Source organism: Symphodus melops (assembly GCF_947650265.1).
Source record: "Symphodus melops genome assembly, chromosome: 11".
Taxonomy (NCBI): domain Eukaryota; kingdom Metazoa; phylum Chordata; class Actinopteri; order Labriformes; family Labridae; genus Symphodus; species Symphodus melops.
Window position 1 is genome coordinate 9,508,111 of NC_136701.1, and position 18,466 is coordinate 9,526,576.

Here is an 18,466-nt window from a genome sequence, read left to right on the forward strand (position 1 = left end):
CTTATTCTCCATGTGAACGTGTTTATAATGTGTTTACCTTTTACGTGTTTTTTATTTTATTTGATGCGTTATGACCTTAAGTTAGACTGTAAATATTATTTATGACGGAGTAAGCAATTGAGTATCAGCGTATTCACTCATGAATAACATCGGTCATCATTACTTCTTTGACGTGAAATAATGTGTTTCGGAAGTTAAAACAAATTTCACAGCAACCCATTGATGAAGGCACGTTGCCCCTACCCTGCACTAATGTTCGCCACGATCGCCCCCTTGTGGCGATAGTCATACATTGATTAATGGACCGCTAGCCTGGTTACTGTACACATTAAACATCATTTAACTACATTTAAGCAGTCAAAATGTAATTGTGATCCTTTGTGCGTTTCCCTCAGGATCTATCTCTCTCTCTCTCTCTCTCTCTCTCTCTCTCTCTCTCTCTCTCTCTATATATATATATATATATATATATATATAAATATAAAAGATGGGCAACAGAAAATGTTAAGTTTTTATTTTTTTGTTTCTGTTTAGGGAATACCAGACTAAAAGTTTATGATACAGCTAAACAAAAAGAATTAATAGTTACATAGAGAAACAAGTTTTTTGAAAATGTTTAATGTATTATGTACATACATAACACATGGATGACACAGGGCATCAAGGTGTACAAAGGCAAAAGCAAAAACTTAGGGCTTTCCTGACAAGGCAAACAATCCTAAAGCAGAGGACAATAACAAACTGTTCAGCAAAGCAAGATGCTTCGAAAGAAAAATCAATGACCAAGTGGCTTTTCAAGCACAAGGTCATGGAAAATACAGTGATGTCGTTGTACAATAATATTTAAAAATAACTATGATAATGAATTTGCCAATAAATAACATTCAAACAACCCATGTCTTCATGTTTAGGCAGGAGCGCACAAAGTTGTGAAAAATAATGATAAGATTAATACCATTACAATAATCATGTTCCTTTGACCATTGAGCACCTCAGATTAGAAGAAATCAACCAATGATATTCAGATACTTCAGGAGTGTCTTCTGCTTATTGACAATCATCCGCTGAAGGACAATTACAGCAAAGATCTATTAAACATGAAGAACTAAAAACCCAACCTGTGTGGATACACGACTTCTGAGTTTCCCCTAAAGCCAACAAAAGATTGTTAAAAACATAAAGTTACATTTAAAAGCCAATCTTTAGTAAGTATACACTGTAAAATACAGATCTTAAAAAGACAATATATCTACTGTATGTATCTGTGTTGTAAACGAAAACTTGAAATCACTATGATGAAACGTACAGTGGTAAACGTGATACGGACACAGAAACAATTTTAGACTTTATTTTAAAAGTGCCTTTTAATCTACTTACTGTTGGATATTTTCAGCAATACATTGTTAACAATTATTTAAATAAATGCTGATTCAGTGTGGCTGTATCATCACCACCATTTGGTCTGCAGGCTGAAGAGTTGTGGTCACTTTCCAGCTTAATCCGAGGTTGTTGAATGCTATTATGAAGAGCCATTGCACTTTTCATCTCTCCTCATTTAACATGAACAAAATGGTGTCCTTCAGTGGCTTTTGACTTCTGTCATTACAAATGTATTATACATAGTGGATAAAATAATAAATAAGATAAGCAGATACATGGCAAGCTCATCATCCCAGTGTCCTGATAAGAGTCCTACTATAGGAAATGTAACCTTATGTTCTACAAAATGTAAAAAAAGAAAAACATAATATATAAATAAAGCCATAAATCCACGCTGCCCAGCAGGACACAGACTGTTCAAACACGGCCACCAGAGTCTCGCTGGAGCCTAAAACCTCATTATAAATTCCTCTGTTTCTTAACGTAGTTTGCTCATCTCTGTTTGGCCCATGCTCTCTTTCAGGCCTCGCTTCCCGTCTCCCACCTCATCGCAGTGAAGTCCATGTCTGTGAGCGTGACAGTGAATGGAGCCTCCACCCTCTCTGGCTCCCCACTCTCCTCCACTCTTGCAGCGATGCTCGGGTTGTTCACCCGCCATGAATTCAAAGGTCGAATTGATTTATGGAAACGCTGGGGGAAAAAAAGGAGAGAGAGTAATTAAAGGAGACACATTATGAAAAATCCACTTTGACAGTGTTTTTGAACATTTATTTGGGTAACCTGAGTGTCTATTGAACCACAACATTTGAAATAAATCCATGCAGTACTTTTGTTTGTGGTCTGCACAAATCTTGCCACACAAAGAAAAGTGCTCCGTTTAAAATGTTCTCGTTTTGTGACATGCTAAGTTGGATTCTGGTAAGAAAATCCCCTCGTTATCTCCACCCATGAACTCCACCTTCAGACTAGAGTAAAACTTTTGCACAGGTCTGCTATTTTTATTGTCCCTTCAGAGGAGTGATGTCTACTGGGAAAACTCAGGGGGGGTCATTTAAAGAGACACACACACCAAACAGGGTGTCCTGTGAGAGCTGGTTTCTGCAGGGTCACAAACCTCTGGTTCTTGATTCATGTTTGACCAAAGCACAACACAGATGTTTCATTTCGAGCACAGGGGATTGTTTGAAAAAGTGAAAAAGGGGGATAATATGTCTCCTTTAACTCTCATCAACAGGCAATCTCATCTACAAGTGACATAATGAGACACGTTTAAAATCGTACAGCACTTGTAATCAGTTTGAGCAGATCTAGTGTGGCTGAGGTGTAACTGGAATTTACAGTGACGGAGGGACGTTGACACTCACTTCTTTCAGAGTTCCAGTTTCTTTGCTGATTGCCACAATGGCCCAGATGAGGATTTGCAGACAGCAGGTCGTTCCTATACACACCCCCAGTGCTTTACCCCACCGTGGATACACATAGGACCCATACTGGAGCGATGTGTTGTACATCTCGAGGAAGATGTAGGTCAGGATGAACTACAGCCGCAAGAGGAGAGGTGCAGTGTGAGAAAGCCACAGACAGAGAGAGAGTGAGAGAGAGAAGGTCAGCAGAGAAATGCTTTCAAGGGGGAACTCAGATTGAATGTCAGTTCCTCCTCTTCAATTATTCACAACAGTGCTTGTGGAGATGTCGGTACTGTTGGCGTTATTTTAAAGTTGTGATGTTTATTTAGACCCTGAGATGGAACTTTTTTTTAACAATAGGTAACAGTTTAAAAACTACATCTGTAGTTCAGCCATTTAATGGGATAATGAGTATCACATCACCCATTGACAGCAAGTGAAACTTGCATTACAATGAAAGGTGGCATCAAATGACTGTTTCTATATAAATCAGCTGAAATAAGGATTCTGCTTTGGAGAAGAGGAGCAGCACAGATAGGGAATGATGGAACAAAAACAATACTTTAAAGCTACTAGATCACCTTTAATCCAGCAATAACTGTTCAGCGCACTGACTCCAAATGTTTTTCTACATAGTTAAATGTCTGGCTATTGGAAAGAAAAAAAATCATTGATGATAATGAAACGTTTAAAAGCAGAACTGAATAACAGATGAAATATATCTTTGAATGATTATGGCCTGCAGAATGAGCCCGATCTTTAACCCACGACTCGTGTATTGATCTTTCTTCCAAAACTGAGGAACCAAATAAAAAATCAATGCACCTTTTAGTAAGTGAAATTAAACTGAAATTAAATCACAATTCTGGTATAATACCTTCAAACTTCAATGGAATATAAATACACCACAAAACACAACAAGTCCTCTGTTAAGATATGAATATTGATATTCTGAAAAAAAACATTTGGAACCCTACCAATGCTTACTGACTCAATCAGCACCTCAAATTAGTCACTCACAAAACAACCAGAATTCAAATCAATACTAACTGTAAGTTTAAACTCACCAGCAGCAGAGACGGAGTGATGACAACCCAGCATGCTTTGAAGTAAAGCAGCAATTTGCTGCACCAAGGAGGGCAGTGGCAGATCATATCAATGATGTCCTGACAGAACTGGTTCACTCCTGATAGAGAGGTGAATAAGATGGATAATGAGAACCCATAATAACCAAGACAGCAAAGAGACCATAAAGTGTTGAATAGGGTATTTAGAAGCACTAAAAATGGACAAAAATAATTTGCAGCAGTCAAAAACATAATAATAAAATCAATACTGGATTTAAGAATCAGTTTTATTGGCCAGATATGTTTAACACACGAAATGTAACTTTGGTAGTCTGTGCTCACAATTGTAAACATTAAATATTAACAATTAAATAAAAAATATAAACAAGTAATTAAAGACTAATATGTAAAAGATTAAACAAGATAATAGTGCAAAAGGAAAGGATTTGATTCATAACTGCAACATCAAGACATGTTTCTGTTCTTTCTCAACATCAGGGCCTGTGTTCACTCTGACTCCTCGCAGAGAGCTCCTAACTGAGCTGAAACTTTTTTAGCAAAGAGCTCAGAAGTGATTTATGAACATTCTCTGAGCAACTCCGAGCGAGGAAGGGACGGAAACTTTGTGAGGAGACAAGGTTGACTCTGTTGCTAGGTATGACACATTCATTCAAAACGTTTTATTGGCTAATCCAAAAAGAGAGAAAAACATGAATAGAACTGCTCCCTTAGTGATAAAGGCCGGAGAATGACAGTTCAGTTAGTTTTACCATGTTTGTGGTCAAGGAGCTAATTAGAAAAGCGCCCGGCTTGCTTCCATCACTGCCATGATAACTGGTCTCTAATCTGACAAACTGAGGGGCACTTCTCTGGTTTAAACAAAAACAGACCAGAGTCTAAACTTAGAGGACATACTGACAGAGAGTCCAGCTCTTCAACAGGTCGTGTTTCCTTAATGTATGATGTCTTTTCATGATTGAATTTCATAGATCTTACATATTGCTCCTTAAACATGAGGCTGTGTCAAAGCTCTCTTTAGGGTTAAGATAACTTTACAAAGATCTAGTCTTACATTTAAGAGGATAATATTGACATTCTGAGAATCTCTTTGTTTTTTGGAGGCTTTGTGAATACAGCCCCCGATTTCCTGCATGACTCGGGGAATAGTGAGGTGTTAGGGGAGTTTGATGTCAAGGTTAGGGGTATGAGATTCACCATAGAAGAAGGAGATGCCAATGCACATGAAGAGGGTGATGATGATGAGGCCGAAACTAGTGCTGAAGGCATCAATGAGAGTGAACCAGTAAATCCCACCCTATGAAGACACACAGCATGGGGTATACGAGAATGATCACAGTCGCAGCTGAATTCAAAACGTGTTGCATCTCTTCAGAAAACACAAACTCACATCAGTCACTAAGAGGAGACCCATCAGGTAGAAGCAAAAACACAGAGCACCCAGGAACATGGACTTGTGCAGCGTGTTCGCCCTGAGCTGTGGGAACTCGTCCAGCACAGCCGTCGTGATGCCCTCCATGTTGCCAAACTGCAAAGCATCAGAAAAGAAAGTATAAAAAGATATGGGCATGCACGTCTTTTATCTCTGCTCTTTGTCTTTGTGTGGTGTGAGGGATTACCAGTGTATCGATACCCAGCATAAAGAGCATGAGGAAGAACATAATGGACCAGAACACAGAGCCTGGTAGCAGAGCAAGGGCTTCTGGGTAGGCAACAAAGGCTAGCCCAGGACCTGAAGTGAAAACATGAAGTCCAGAAAGGCAAATTATAAATAACATTGCAATAAAATACAACTTAAAGTATGGCTTCACAAAGACTTTGACAAACAATCTGTGGTGCTTTCAAAAGAATGAAATATCAATACATTTTAGAGAGGTCACTATGTATCCTCTTAACACATTCAAATGCTTCATTTCACATGTCAACCTGTCTGCATAAAAGAATATAAAACAAGATGACTGAGCAAAGTGACTACCTGTATCTGCCACCTCTCCCACAGGCACCCCTTTCCTCCAGGCCATATGTCCCAGGATGGAGAATATAGCAAATCCTGCAAAGAAGCTGGTGCAGCAGTTTCCTGAGGTGATGATCAAAGTGTCCCTGAGAACCAAAAGGAGCAGGAGGAAAAGTCTGAAACGTTGGCAGTAACAGATCCAACAAAACATTGGAGCACATACTCACCTGATGACGTTGTTGTCAAACTTATTGTAAGAGGCCATTGAGAGCAGACCACCAACTCCTATACCTAAGGAGTAGAAGATCTGTGAGGCAGCATCATTCCAAACCTGCAATGTATGAGACAAATATGCTTTCAACAATGATTATAGTCAAACATTTGTCTTCATGTGGTGAGCCAAATAACTAAACGGATGATCCCTTGTTTACTGCAGTTGTTGTGCGTTCTAGGTATTAATCCACGAGTTTAACACTTAGAGGAGTGATAATGTACGTATAAACGTGCGTCTCTTACAACATTAAAGATCAATTGCTATTGGATGGAAAGATGTGCAATAGAACAAGAATCAATTTATGAAGAACCCATCACAGAACCAGTCTTTGGCTTGCAGCACTCATTGCTAAAGCCTCTGTAAAAGTGTTACTCCTAACTGCGGCCAACCTTTCAGAGCTTGCAGTGTAGCCGGCATTTAGGGATAAAAGACTTCCAACCAAGACCTCCATGTACGCTTGTTGTGATTGTTTACAGCTCGACACGCAACTTCAGAAATGAGACAGAAGTTGGTGTTGGAAAACAACATCAAAAAGGGATTGTAAGCCACACTTGTATAATGATTTATGAACGGGTATTAAAACTGTATCTTCCTTAGAGGATTGATAAGACATGATGACATGATAAGATGATTCTTTATTGATCCCTGGAGAGACAGTTCAAATGTTGCAGCAGCACAAAGACAAAATAAGCGTGTAGGTCTCACAGGGTCAAATCAAATAATCGAATAAATAAAAGTGAATAAATATACAGGACAACTTAATCCACTAGTGATGGGTTCACACTGGTGTTACAGTGGATTGTAAGCTGTTTTCCTGCTTACAGCCAAAGCTCGCTGAAATAGTAGACAATACAATTTGTACTAATGCCCAGAGACCGGAACGATAGAGAAGCTTTATAAACATCTAGGGGAGCTCTGAAGAGTTCATGGAACTAAATATTGATTACTAAAACCAGATGAGGGCAACTTAGACAAGTTATAGATGAAAGCATGCTTTGTGATTGTTTTACTTTTTATTTAATCATGACAGCAACACCTATATTTTCATTTGATGGACGACTATTTGCGAACTCTTATTAAAAAAAACCCAGCTTAATAGATAAAACGAAAATATCCACAGTTTCTATCACAGCAGGGTCAAACCTGAGTACCTGAGCATTAGCCAATCGGCTCCAGTCTGGTGTGAGGTAGAAAGCAATGCCCTGCAGCGATCCCTCCAGTGTGGCACCTCTAATGATCAAAACAATGAGCACAAAGTAGGGGAAAGTAGCTGTTACGTAAACCACCTGAAAACACACACACACACAAACACACACACACACACACACACACACACACACACACACACACACACACACACAAAACAACAGACATAAACATTTTGTCAACAACATATGAAAGCAAAGAATGCAGGATTGTGTGTCTGTTTGGAGGAAGTAAACAATATGAACATTGTCTTGATTCACCTTGCCAGAGCTGCGGATGCCCTTGAGCATACAAAGGAAGATGACAATCCAGGCGGCCAGCAGGCACAGAGCCAGGGGCCATCGGACGGGGCCCGGGTCATGGAGGCCCTCACTGTGTACTACACCCAACACACGGTCACTGCAAGACACACACAAGTCAAAAAAATGTAATACAACACTTTACCCATCGCCCCTACTGCCATGCTTACTGTGCATGGCAGACATTTTCAACTGTGGAGGATCTGCTGTAAGCCGAGAGAATGAATTATATATTACTAATACACAGTTACAGCAGTACAGGATTTCCATTCTAATAGTCAATGCAGTGCAAGAATATTTACTGTTTAGAATTTATTTATCCATTCTGCATTAAAGAACAACAAAGATATGAAACGATATAGTGTTTTAACATTTACGTCTGTAACACGCTCACACATTTGTGTAATGGAACACATACTGTGTGATACTACAAAAAGAGCTGGAATATTAAGTTCTCTTAATTAGAGTAAATCAAATAAAAATGTTGTGCCTGTCATTCAGCAGTTTGTAGTTTGGATGGAATGATCGCACGAGGGGAGGGGTTATAGTTCAATAGAGAAGCAGCCTCGCTCTGTGCCTGCCGTGCCTCACTGAGGGACGGCTGCAGTGATCAGGTCAACAAACAGTCTGACCTAGATACTGTATCTTGCCTCAGTTTGGTTTGTTTGCTGTGCATAAATAAACTCTTTACTTCTACTTAAAGCTCGAGGTAAGCTTTCATCAAGTACTGTTGCTGAATAATGAAAGTGTTTACCACAATGTCACAAAAGGAACTGGCTAGCAATTGTGATACCTTGCTTGTAAAGTATGCTAGTCTGCTGTACACAATGTTTTATGTTGGCTAAATTGCAGATATGATTTATTATTGTTTTCAGTAAGACAGACAATATTTTCCAGGTACAACTTCAAGCAACCTTTATTTACTTCACTAAACAAGGAGACAGACACTTACTTCCAGAAGATCTCGGAGGGGCTGAGGACTCTACCGCTGGAGCTATTGCCTGCTGTGCCATTGCCACAGAGAGCTGCATTGGCTATAGCATCACACGACCAAGGAAGAGGGCTCTGGAACGAACTGCCCAGGTAGTAGAATGTCCAGGCTATAATAACGTTATAGTAGAGACATACCAGTATGGACACGCAGAGCATCCCGATGCCAATACCTGCAATGGGAGACACAGCATGATTATGCTATAGTGCAATGAGACTGTTAAAGTATCACCTCTTAGACTTAGACTGTTCTTTGTGTCTTTGAAATTGTATGTAAAATATATGATGTAAGAGATTTTTAAATACTTTATCAATCATTAAAAAATATATTTTTTTTAGAGACTTGCTTCTCATACACACAGGTCTGAATCACACACATGCACAAGCAGGACTTGTGGACATGCATTCATGGTTGGATGTCAGCGTTCTGCCCCCACTGGAAGTGGGTCTGGTGCCTTGCTCAAGGGCACATCTGCAGTGATCGACAGGTGGTCTGGCGCCTCTCCAGCTAACAGACCAACTTCCTTATGTTGGGCCGCATCGGGACTTGAACCAGTGACCCCCATGGTTCCCAACCCAAGTCCCTACGACCTGAGCTACTGCCGTCCATTTCTAAAGTTAATAGAGACTTCAGAGTGCATCACCTCTTAAATAAAGCGTTGAGACGTTTGATGCCGCTCCTTGAAACCAGCGACTCCTCATTTATTTTTGTAACAATTGAAGGAACTCCTTCAAAACAATCTCAAACTGCACCAGCTAAAAATAAACGTGCTTTTTTAAAAAAAGGCCTGGCTCTCAGACGGTTCCTAAAGGTTTCCTCTTCGGATGTTTATGGTCTGTTGCTGAGCTCTCAGGAATGTTTAGAGTTAGCCGCATGACATAAAGCAGTGAGATGTCAAACTAATGTGAGTCAGCTGTTATTTTCTTGGACCCTTACAATGAATGACTGTTGACGCAGGCATTTTGTTGTCATCTTGAGATCCTGCTTACTCAGATCGTCACATGCGGATGCTCGAGATGAAAGGAGCATAAACACAGAGCTGTGATCGGATATTTTTATACTATTTGTCACTGTAACTAATTACAGTCAAGCATCAATCCCCTTTGAGTCTTATATAATCGTCTCCTGGAGTCTTCTGAATGTCCTTGAATAACCGTGCATGTAAGTGTGTTATTACTGCGAAGGCCTAGAACGCTCAATACAGCTACACATTACCTTTGAGCAGAGGACAGCATTTCCACACTGTGATGGGCCCGGCTGCTCCATACTGGCCTAAACTCAGCTCCATGAGGAAGAGGGGCACACCCGTAAAGAAGAGCATTATGAAGTAAGGGATGAGAAAAACCCCTGTGAAAAGGAAAGAAATACCAGCTTTAGGAAAAGAGACGCTGAAGAAGGCAGTCAGTGAAGGGCAGGGCCTGTTGAAGCAGATAACTTATAAGCTATGTGTAGGTGGCAAATTCAGAGTCAAATAATGTTCTGCTGTCCTGTAAGTCAGGCTTCGACATGTTTGATTTTAGGTGAAGATGCATGTTGGGTTAAAGAGGCAGCCCTCGTGTCTGGTGTACAATCAAGGAAAATGCTGCCTCTACTTATGGGATTAGTTGATGCTCCGTGTTCTAGCTCGCAGATAGGAGAGCTGTGTGCAAAATAAGCCAGCATGATTAGATGAACAGTGCACATTCAAGGTGAAGGGTGCCTCTCGCCCAAATGGGTGTAACATTTTTTAAACACAGGAGACCACTCACCTCCTCCATTGCGGTAACAAAGGTAAGGGAACCTCCACACGTTCCCCAGTCCTACACAATATCCCATACAGGAGAGCAGGAACTCGTACTTCCCTCCCCACTGCTCTCTCGGGATAATCGGGGTGGGTGTGGGTGTAGGACTCGTCGGTCTAGAATCAAACTGTTGGTATGATGCAGCCGGAGCTGTGGAGTTGTGTCCATTTTGAGTTACAGCGTGTCCTTTCAAATGTACTGAATTCTGGAAAAATGAAACCACAACTGTTCGGTCAGTGAAATAGAAGTCGGCGAAGCCATCTCTCCTCTCCTTTTTTCATAACGAAGTTCTCATGAGCATTGTATAGGAAGAGTGCAGAAATCAGCGTTAGAAATGATTTAGTCACTATAAAGTCAAAACACCTGCTAGTTATAGCTCAGAGAAACTGTAGGCTGTCTTTTTCTTCACGTGGTGAACATGGTTTGTTTACCTTCTCTAAGATACAATGTGCTAAAACTAATAAGTAGACCTTTGTTCCCCTTCCTCCCTGCAGGCCGACTGTCTCTACACAAGAGAGGAACTCTTTTCTCAGGCCTCAGGTTTTATTGAGGAAGTTGGATGAAGGTAACGGCATAGCTTCTGCTTTATTGGCTGTAACTGTCATTGTTTTGTTTTTAGAGATGAAAAGTTAATCAGTTATTTCAGTGACAGAAAAAGTGTGGAATCACGAAGTGAAAATGTGAATATTTTAACATATGGAGGTGTAGCATGATAAAGGAAGTTAGCATATTACCAGAAAATGATTATGTTGAATCTATAAAGAGTAAAACAATAGGACTTCATATAAATCAGTGAACTTCAACAGGCTTTTAAGTAATCAACTTATAAAAATCATTTGTAAATAACAATAGGCTACCGGAGGCTTTACTTGATAAGAAATCTCAAGGTCAGTAAAAATAAGGTTAGTAGGCTAAAACAAATGATTTAACATGTCTCTTGTCTTGAATGGGTTAGGGTATGACCTCAAAGATTAAGATTATGGCTTCTTTCATTCAACTGTTCATCTGGAGGTCTGGCCGCTGGTACAGGTCCCTGACCTAGGAGAGGGTCAAGTTCAGTAGGAGCTTCGTCCCCTCTGCCATAACAGAACTGAATAGACTGCATCATTAAATGTGTGTTTCTGTTTTCTGTGTTTAATGTGTATGGTGGAGGATGTAATGTATGTCTTTATGTATCTTGAGGTCTGTCTGTTTATCTCGTACGAGGGTGAAAGCAAATTTCCTGCAAAGGACAAACTCATCTGAATCTGATCTGCAACTGTTATTAATAAGACAAATAGGCTACTGCTAGTTAATTTGATTTTAAAGAAAGGTCAGCATCAAACACTTAAATGGCACAACGTTGATTGATGTGAAAACACAACGTGCAAACCTCACAACGCTGAAAAGGTGAGTTTCCTTTCTGCTCTGTATGCGAAGCTTGACAAAAGTCAGACCAAACACACGATAAGAAATCAGCGTGTATCTCCTGTGTTTATAGTCTGTGTATCGGCAGCATAGAGCTGAATCCTCAGAAGGGAGTTATGCGGACTAACAGGTTAGACCGCTTTACCTGCCCTGCCACCTGCGGGGAACAGGTGAAAGTGAAGTAAAATCACTTGTAAAAAGGTCACACACTGCTTTTAGAGTGAAGCATGGCTGAAATTCAAACAGAATGAAATGTTAAGAATTGAGAGGCTGAATTTCAAACCCCCGTCCCTACCTGTGCGGTGTTTGCGAGGCTTCCGATTGCTGCTTTGCCGCTTTCGTCCTGCATTTCCGCCCCGCACAGGTGGAGCTTCACTTCGTTATCTGCCTCTTGTTAATCCATATTTTACAAGGGAAATCAAGCTTGGAAGTACATCATGTTGCTGTAGTGATAGAAACCGGGTTAAAAGTGGCACATTCCGGCCGTGGTTACATTGGAGAGTAGACGCAGGCGGCAGGGCGACATCAGCGATGACGCGGCGGAGGCAGATCGGTGGGCGGTGATGTGAAGGAACAGAGCACACCTCGGACTGCTCACCGGCCTGCTTTAGTTTGAAATGTGGGTTCTTGATTCAAAAAGAATGGTAAGGGAGGGGTAAAATAAAATGAAAAATTATTTTCCTTTAAAATAATAAAACCTATGTAGCCTATTGGTTTGAAAGAATGTCAGGTGTAATGTAAACATTACTGCTGTGGGTTTAAAGCATAGACTGTAAAAATCTTTAAAGCCAACATATTTGAGCACAGCCTACTTTTCCATGAAATTAGAGTATCAGTGTTTACACTATATCTGAAACACAGGTTCTGTTTTTCGTTTAAATTAATCATTTTAATTTTTAGGTGTTTTTTTTTTTAAAGCAGCCTATAGGGAAACTGGCTGTAGCCTATTGGAGCTAGATTATTCGTAGCTAAAGAAAGAGTCAATGAATTCTTTGTTTTCCTTTTTTATGCACTGATTTTTTGTGTGTAATGTTTTCTTTAGCATTAGGTTTTCATATTATTTTGCAGTTATGTTATAAGACATTTATTCTTTGCATACCATTCCAATTAAGTATAAACTTAAATTATATTCAGCTTCTGGCTAATGGGATTTAGAATCAGAATCAAAATTATTGGCCAGGTTAACACACAAGTAATTTAACTTTGTCTGAATTATCAAACTTTTTTGTGTAGTCCTACACGAAAAGGGCCTTTAATGCTTTATTTATACTATCTTATGGAGATGCCAAATTTAGCCTAATGGTATGTTCCCAAAACACTCAGCTCATCACAAGAAAACAACATGATAATGCAAATTCTTAATTTACCATCATGTCAGTTAGCAGGCCAGTCTAGTATATAATCTAGTATATATGACTTTAATATTGATTGCATTTCCAGATCTTGTTTAAACTGGCTGTTAATGTGTTGTGGGAAAAAAAGTGGCTTTGATCTCTGACATTTGGGTGACAAAGGAGAATTTGCTTGTCATGGAAGCTGTAAATCGTGTGCTAATAGTTGTCTGTGCTTGTTAGAAAGAAGGAGAGGGAAGGGACAGGACCTTACACACTTCTCAATACGACTTCCTCATGTGATCAGTGAGTCATGTACAGTTGTAAGAAATCAACTAAACACATTCAGCTATTAGAACAATGTTATCACTATGGCTGAGAAAAAACATACAAATGCACATATAGAGGAAAAAAACAGGCCCTCTCCTCTATTTAACGCGAGACAGAAGAAATCCTTAGTAATGATTTGGACAGAAAGAGCTCATGGGCAGCTTGAACAGCAACATGACACCTCCTACCAAAAAAAACCAGAACACATTTTAAGAAAAAAAGATATATTATTATATATATTAGTCCTGATGGTGTGATGCTTAGAGACGTATCTCTTTCTTAGCAACTCATGGACTCTTTAATCCAGGTAAGCTCATGAAGCTTCTTTAAATCCATCCAAGCTGTTGTGTGCCTATACTTAACAGTCCTACACTGCAAATGTGGGTCAAAAGATGCACAGTGAAGGAACACAGTCGTTGCTAGAGCAGAAAAAAAACTCCTGAGTTAGAAACCTTCAAGAAATGTTTTAGGGCTGAGGTGGACTAAAACTTTACTGGATAAGAGCTGAAAGAAGTAAAAGGTTTTGTGGACTCTATTAACAATATGGAAATCCAACAAGGCGTCATGGAGAGTGATTGGAGCCAACATTTCAGCCATCAACCTCCAGTCGAGTGTGACACAAGTTCAAACCTTCATCTTCTCTTCAGTGAGTTGAAAAGCAGCTCTGGGAAGCAGGACGGGAACTCAGATCCATACAGCAGCATCTGGACCCATGCTGAGCAACCAAGAATTACAAGTTGTCACAATAACTCATATTCCATGGACGCTAGGTTAAGACTAGATAACTTGAAGGCATCGTGCAATTCACTGCTGCCATTTCCAGCTGTGGAAGGGATATTGTACAACTATAATCGTCAAAAAGACCTGTGGAAGAAGGAAGAGCCAGAGGATAAAGAGTCTGCCTTGGATTTGGTAGAACTGCTTGATGTAGACGAGGATATGATGGATGAAGAGAGCTGGTATGTGCCCTCAGACCTCTCAAAGACTTAGTGTTGAAAATGTTCAATTTTAAAAGATTTGCCTTTGTTTAATAAATTAATAAAGCAATCAAAACATTTTGTGTAAAATTACAGTAAAACTATTTAATGACATATTACTCAATATTATATTTATTAGTATTATTGTTGCAGCCAACAATAGTAACTAAGACTTTAGTTAATATTGATAATTAAATATTATTTGCAGAGACCAGACATTTATAGACCAATGAGCAATTATAAAGCAACACTGGCAAATGATCTTTCTATTAATAGGCAGAAACCTTGAGCAGAATCCGCCTCATTGGTGAAAAGCATTTTCTAGATGTATTTGTTGTACAAGCCAACACGCTCTTTTAAAGACATGTAAATGTCTGAGGAGCTGAATGGGGATGTCAGAGGGAGTATTTTGTGTTTCAACAAGAAAACACACCCGCTCTTTATTAGAGCAGCAGTAGTATATGTTGTAAACGAAGTGACTACTCTGTTTCCCCCCCACAGGTTATATGAGTCTCCAAAGAAGCAGGTGTTTGAGGAGAAAACAGAGTCTGCGCTCGCATGGTGTCGACAAGTCCTGGATAACCGCAGTCCTGAGGTGGAGGCTGCATGTCGCTCACTGCTATATAGACTGGATGAAAGTAAGCACAGACACACTCATATCCACTTTAATAATATTGATCAGTTTGGCAAGAGGTTTCCCAGCAAGCACAAACTGTGGAGAAGGAGAGACTATTGATCATTGTTCCCCAGCTCATGGCTCTCTCTGTATTTACAGGATCAGGCAATCACTCCTACAGACATCCTGCAGTTCTCCCACATACTGGCGATGTGACTGTGGGCACCTCTTTTGATAAAACACGTGTCGGCTCAACAACAAATCCTGCTGATGTTTTAGGTATTATGATCATGGCAGCAATATTTTGTCTAAAATACCCTGAGACATAGAATTGAACCCTGTCATTGACTAATCAAACAAAATGATGAATCAACGTGGAGAAAAATACAATTTTACAGGCAATTGTATTTCTACTAATAGACCACCATGATGCTTTGATAGATTTAAGATGCCTCTTGTTATTAATCTTCACAGATATCAGTGAGCTGAGCATCTCCAATGACTTCAACACCACAAGTTACAGACTACGAAACATCACAGATGTGCAAACAATGGCTCGTTTACAGGAAGCCAGTGAGTACAGAAGAGTATTTATGAGAAATGTGTTTGCTCAGTGAAGGTTTAATTATCATAACTTTGGTATATATTTTTTTAGGTTTAAGACAGGACTTTGTTTCTACGCCAGCCACTGCTCTCAGGAGATGCCCTGAGTCGACAGCGATGTCGGTGACACCCACCTTCAAAAATAATGATGACTTCACTACAGGAAGTCAAGCTGAGGCTTCCTCTTCCTCTTGCTGGCAAACCAGTCTGCCATCACTGACCTCTTCTCATTGTCAGTCTCCAACATCAGGAGACAAACAGGGCTGTCAAAGTCCAAAACTGGCCAGACTTCAACAGCAAGTCACCCAGTTCAAGCTGCTAAAGCTCGCTCAGAATCAAGGTGCATTCAGATCTTCTGTGTTTGTATGTTTGAGTAAGAGCTATTTATGTTCTCACATGATTTATTTATAAAGTTTATTTAATTCATTGACCAAACAATACACTTTAATACAAGCATAACATCTCAACTCTTTAATAAAAATAAGCTCAAAGAAGAATACTCTTATCTTCCCCTATTTCACAAGACATAAATTAACAAAATACATGAATAGGAGAAATTGTTCTGTTGTAAAAAACTTGCTCTAGATTGACTTTCAAACACGGGTTGGTAAATGAGAAAGGGCCCTGTTCATGAATATTTGAACACGTTTTGATTGTGTTCAATGTTGATTTTTTTTTTTATTATTCAATGTTAAATATATGTTTTTCTGTCATTATACAAAGAAACACGTTTGTTGAAAGATTTTTTTAAAGTTAAAACAGTGAGTGAACGTGACCCTGGGTGTTTTGCAGGAACATCAACAGGCAGAACCAGGTCACCTCTGCAGACCAGCCTCCGCTCTCTCCAGGCTGTGAGGAACAGCCGAAGTTTAGACACCGACAACCCTGCTGACCAAGTCAGTCACCCAACGTCAGGTGTGGATCTGTTTCTCACATTTTATTCAAAACAAATTCTACTAAAAAATGGTCTGATCTGAAATGCTACACGAGATTGAGGCACTTCTGATTGTCAAATATTTTCACGTAAATTTTTTTTTTTAATTGTTGTTAAAAAATAGACACAACATTTTAAAAAAAATCGGATGTTTTCTCAGGTCCACCCCATGTCATAAAGGGGTCGGGTTTCTGGCCCCCATCACATTCTGGAGCACAGAAAAACTCCAAGGGCACAGTGCACTCAGGGGGAGACGTCTCAGCTCGGATCAAGAAGCTGCAGAGGTCTCAGTCGGCCAGCCCCTGCAGGATCCCTCAGTCCGCCAAGGGATACCTGTCGTTCAGTGGACGTGTTTTTGCCTCACCCGAGAGGTCGGCCTCTTTGGCTTGGGGCAGAAATGTTCCATCCACTCGAAGGTGAAAGTCTTACAAGTTGCTTACCTTGATGGTGATGTATCATTAAAGTAGAATTAAAACATCAGTATATTTTTTTGGTATTAAACTACTTTAACAGTATGTAATAATATTTACAGTCTATGGTTTAATCCTATAAGGAGTGTATAATTTTAAATGGATTTCATGTCTGAAGTTATCTTTTTCTGGGACAGATTGTACATCGAGGTTGCTGAATGTTAATAAGTTGGCACTGCTGGAAAGAACATGTCACAGTTATCCTCGTTGTGTTTTCAATATGACATAGACAGACAGAGCTCTACTGTTTGAACAAGGAACCTCAATCATGTGTACTATTTTAGCAGTTGAATGATTTAAATGTTCACTGTTTCTGTTTGTCGTCACAACAGAACAAGAAAGGCAAAAGATAATGGTGACAGGTACAAGGCCTGGGCTATCAGGACTTAGCATTAGTTTAAAATGAAGGTCAAAAGATTAAGCTTACCGTTTTTAAGATTGTTTAATTTAAGCAAATTATTCAAAAGGAAGAATCTTGCAGCCTGTTGAACTATGTGTCAATGAGGTCAGATCAGACAGGTATTACAAGGTTAGCCTGTTTACATTTGTGGAAGTAACCAGAAGTATCTCTTTAGTCTTGTCTGAAATTGATAGTGAGTCAGTGAAGTGATGCTAAGATTGGTGTAATATATTGTGGTTTAAAAAAGGGGAACAATATGGAGGTTAGAAACATTGTAACTTGAATAGAAATATCTACAATGCAGAATAAGGAAAATGTGACTTACTGTGAAATGATGCACAGAGGTGCAGAATCGACTGCCGTCTGCACAGTTGTTGCAGCAGGAAGTTTGCAGTTTGTTGCACATGAGAAAAAAATAGATACAGGTGACATTTACACGATAGGAAGTTTAAAGATGTTTTTTGTGCAGCTTCCTCTTCAAATATATTCACTGTCATTCGCGTGTATGATGACAGCTGCAGTTTGTTTTTGTGTTGACGTGATAGTCTAGCTTGTTCTTTTTTTTTTTTTTATTGCTGTTGTATTTTCTAAATGTTTTTATCCAGCACTTTTTGTTCCAAAGAGCAGATCGAAGGCTTGCCATGTCCTTATCCTGATATCTTCTGAGGTGACCATGAATGATGATGAATGTTGTCCAATGCAACATTTTGATTGTTTTTCAAGCTTTCTGCTTTGCTAAGAATCTACAAAATTAAAGTTAAACTTTTGTTCAGCTGTAGTTGACCTCTGACTTGCTTTCTGTCTGAATAGGATCAACTTACTTTACATGCAGTTTTACTTGGACTTTAGACTGTTCAGTCAGAAAATTGTTTTTAGGATTGTATATGTATTCATTTTGTCAAGCACAAGCCAACAGGCATGACAATACCCGGGTCCTGGAGTGGGCTCACCTTGTATGGCATTAGATATGCAAACCATGTTTTTTTCCCAAGATTTTCATGATGACCAGAGTCAATAAAAAT

The 18,466-nt window shown here is 39.5% G+C and overlaps 2 protein-coding genes across 2 annotated transcripts; one reads left to right on the forward strand and one right to left on the reverse strand.

The window, feature by feature from the left end:
* Positions 1–608: 608 nt before the first annotated feature.
* On the reverse strand, positions 609–12,326 carry slc6a7 (solute carrier family 6 member 7). The gene is made up of 14 exons (XM_079355666.1): positions 12,079–12,326; positions 10,344–10,581; positions 9,811–9,942; positions 8,557–8,767; positions 7,566–7,704; positions 7,251–7,385; positions 6,053–6,156; positions 5,847–5,971; positions 5,491–5,603; positions 5,262–5,399; positions 5,069–5,168; positions 3,854–3,972; positions 2,745–2,918; positions 609–2,070 (listed from the first exon to the last, which is right to left on the reverse strand). The coding sequence occupies exons 1-14, from the start codon at positions 12,130–12,132 to the stop codon at positions 1,900–1,902; spliced, it is 1,953 nt and encodes a 650-aa protein (XP_079211792.1). The 5' UTR covers positions 12,133–12,326; the 3' UTR covers positions 609–1,899.
* Positions 12,327–13,807: 1,481 nt separating this feature from the next.
* On the forward strand, positions 13,808–17,008 carry LOC306831793 (SLAIN motif-containing protein-like). The gene is made up of 7 exons (XM_079356027.1): positions 13,808–14,403; positions 14,923–15,059; positions 15,197–15,316; positions 15,512–15,610; positions 15,693–15,980; positions 16,433–16,555; positions 16,735–17,008. The coding sequence occupies exons 1-7, from the start codon at positions 13,988–13,990 to the stop codon at positions 16,992–16,994; spliced, it is 1,443 nt and encodes a 480-aa protein (XP_079212153.1). The 5' UTR covers positions 13,808–13,987; the 3' UTR covers positions 16,995–17,008.
* The last annotated feature ends 1,458 nt before the right edge of the window (positions 17,009–18,466 follow it).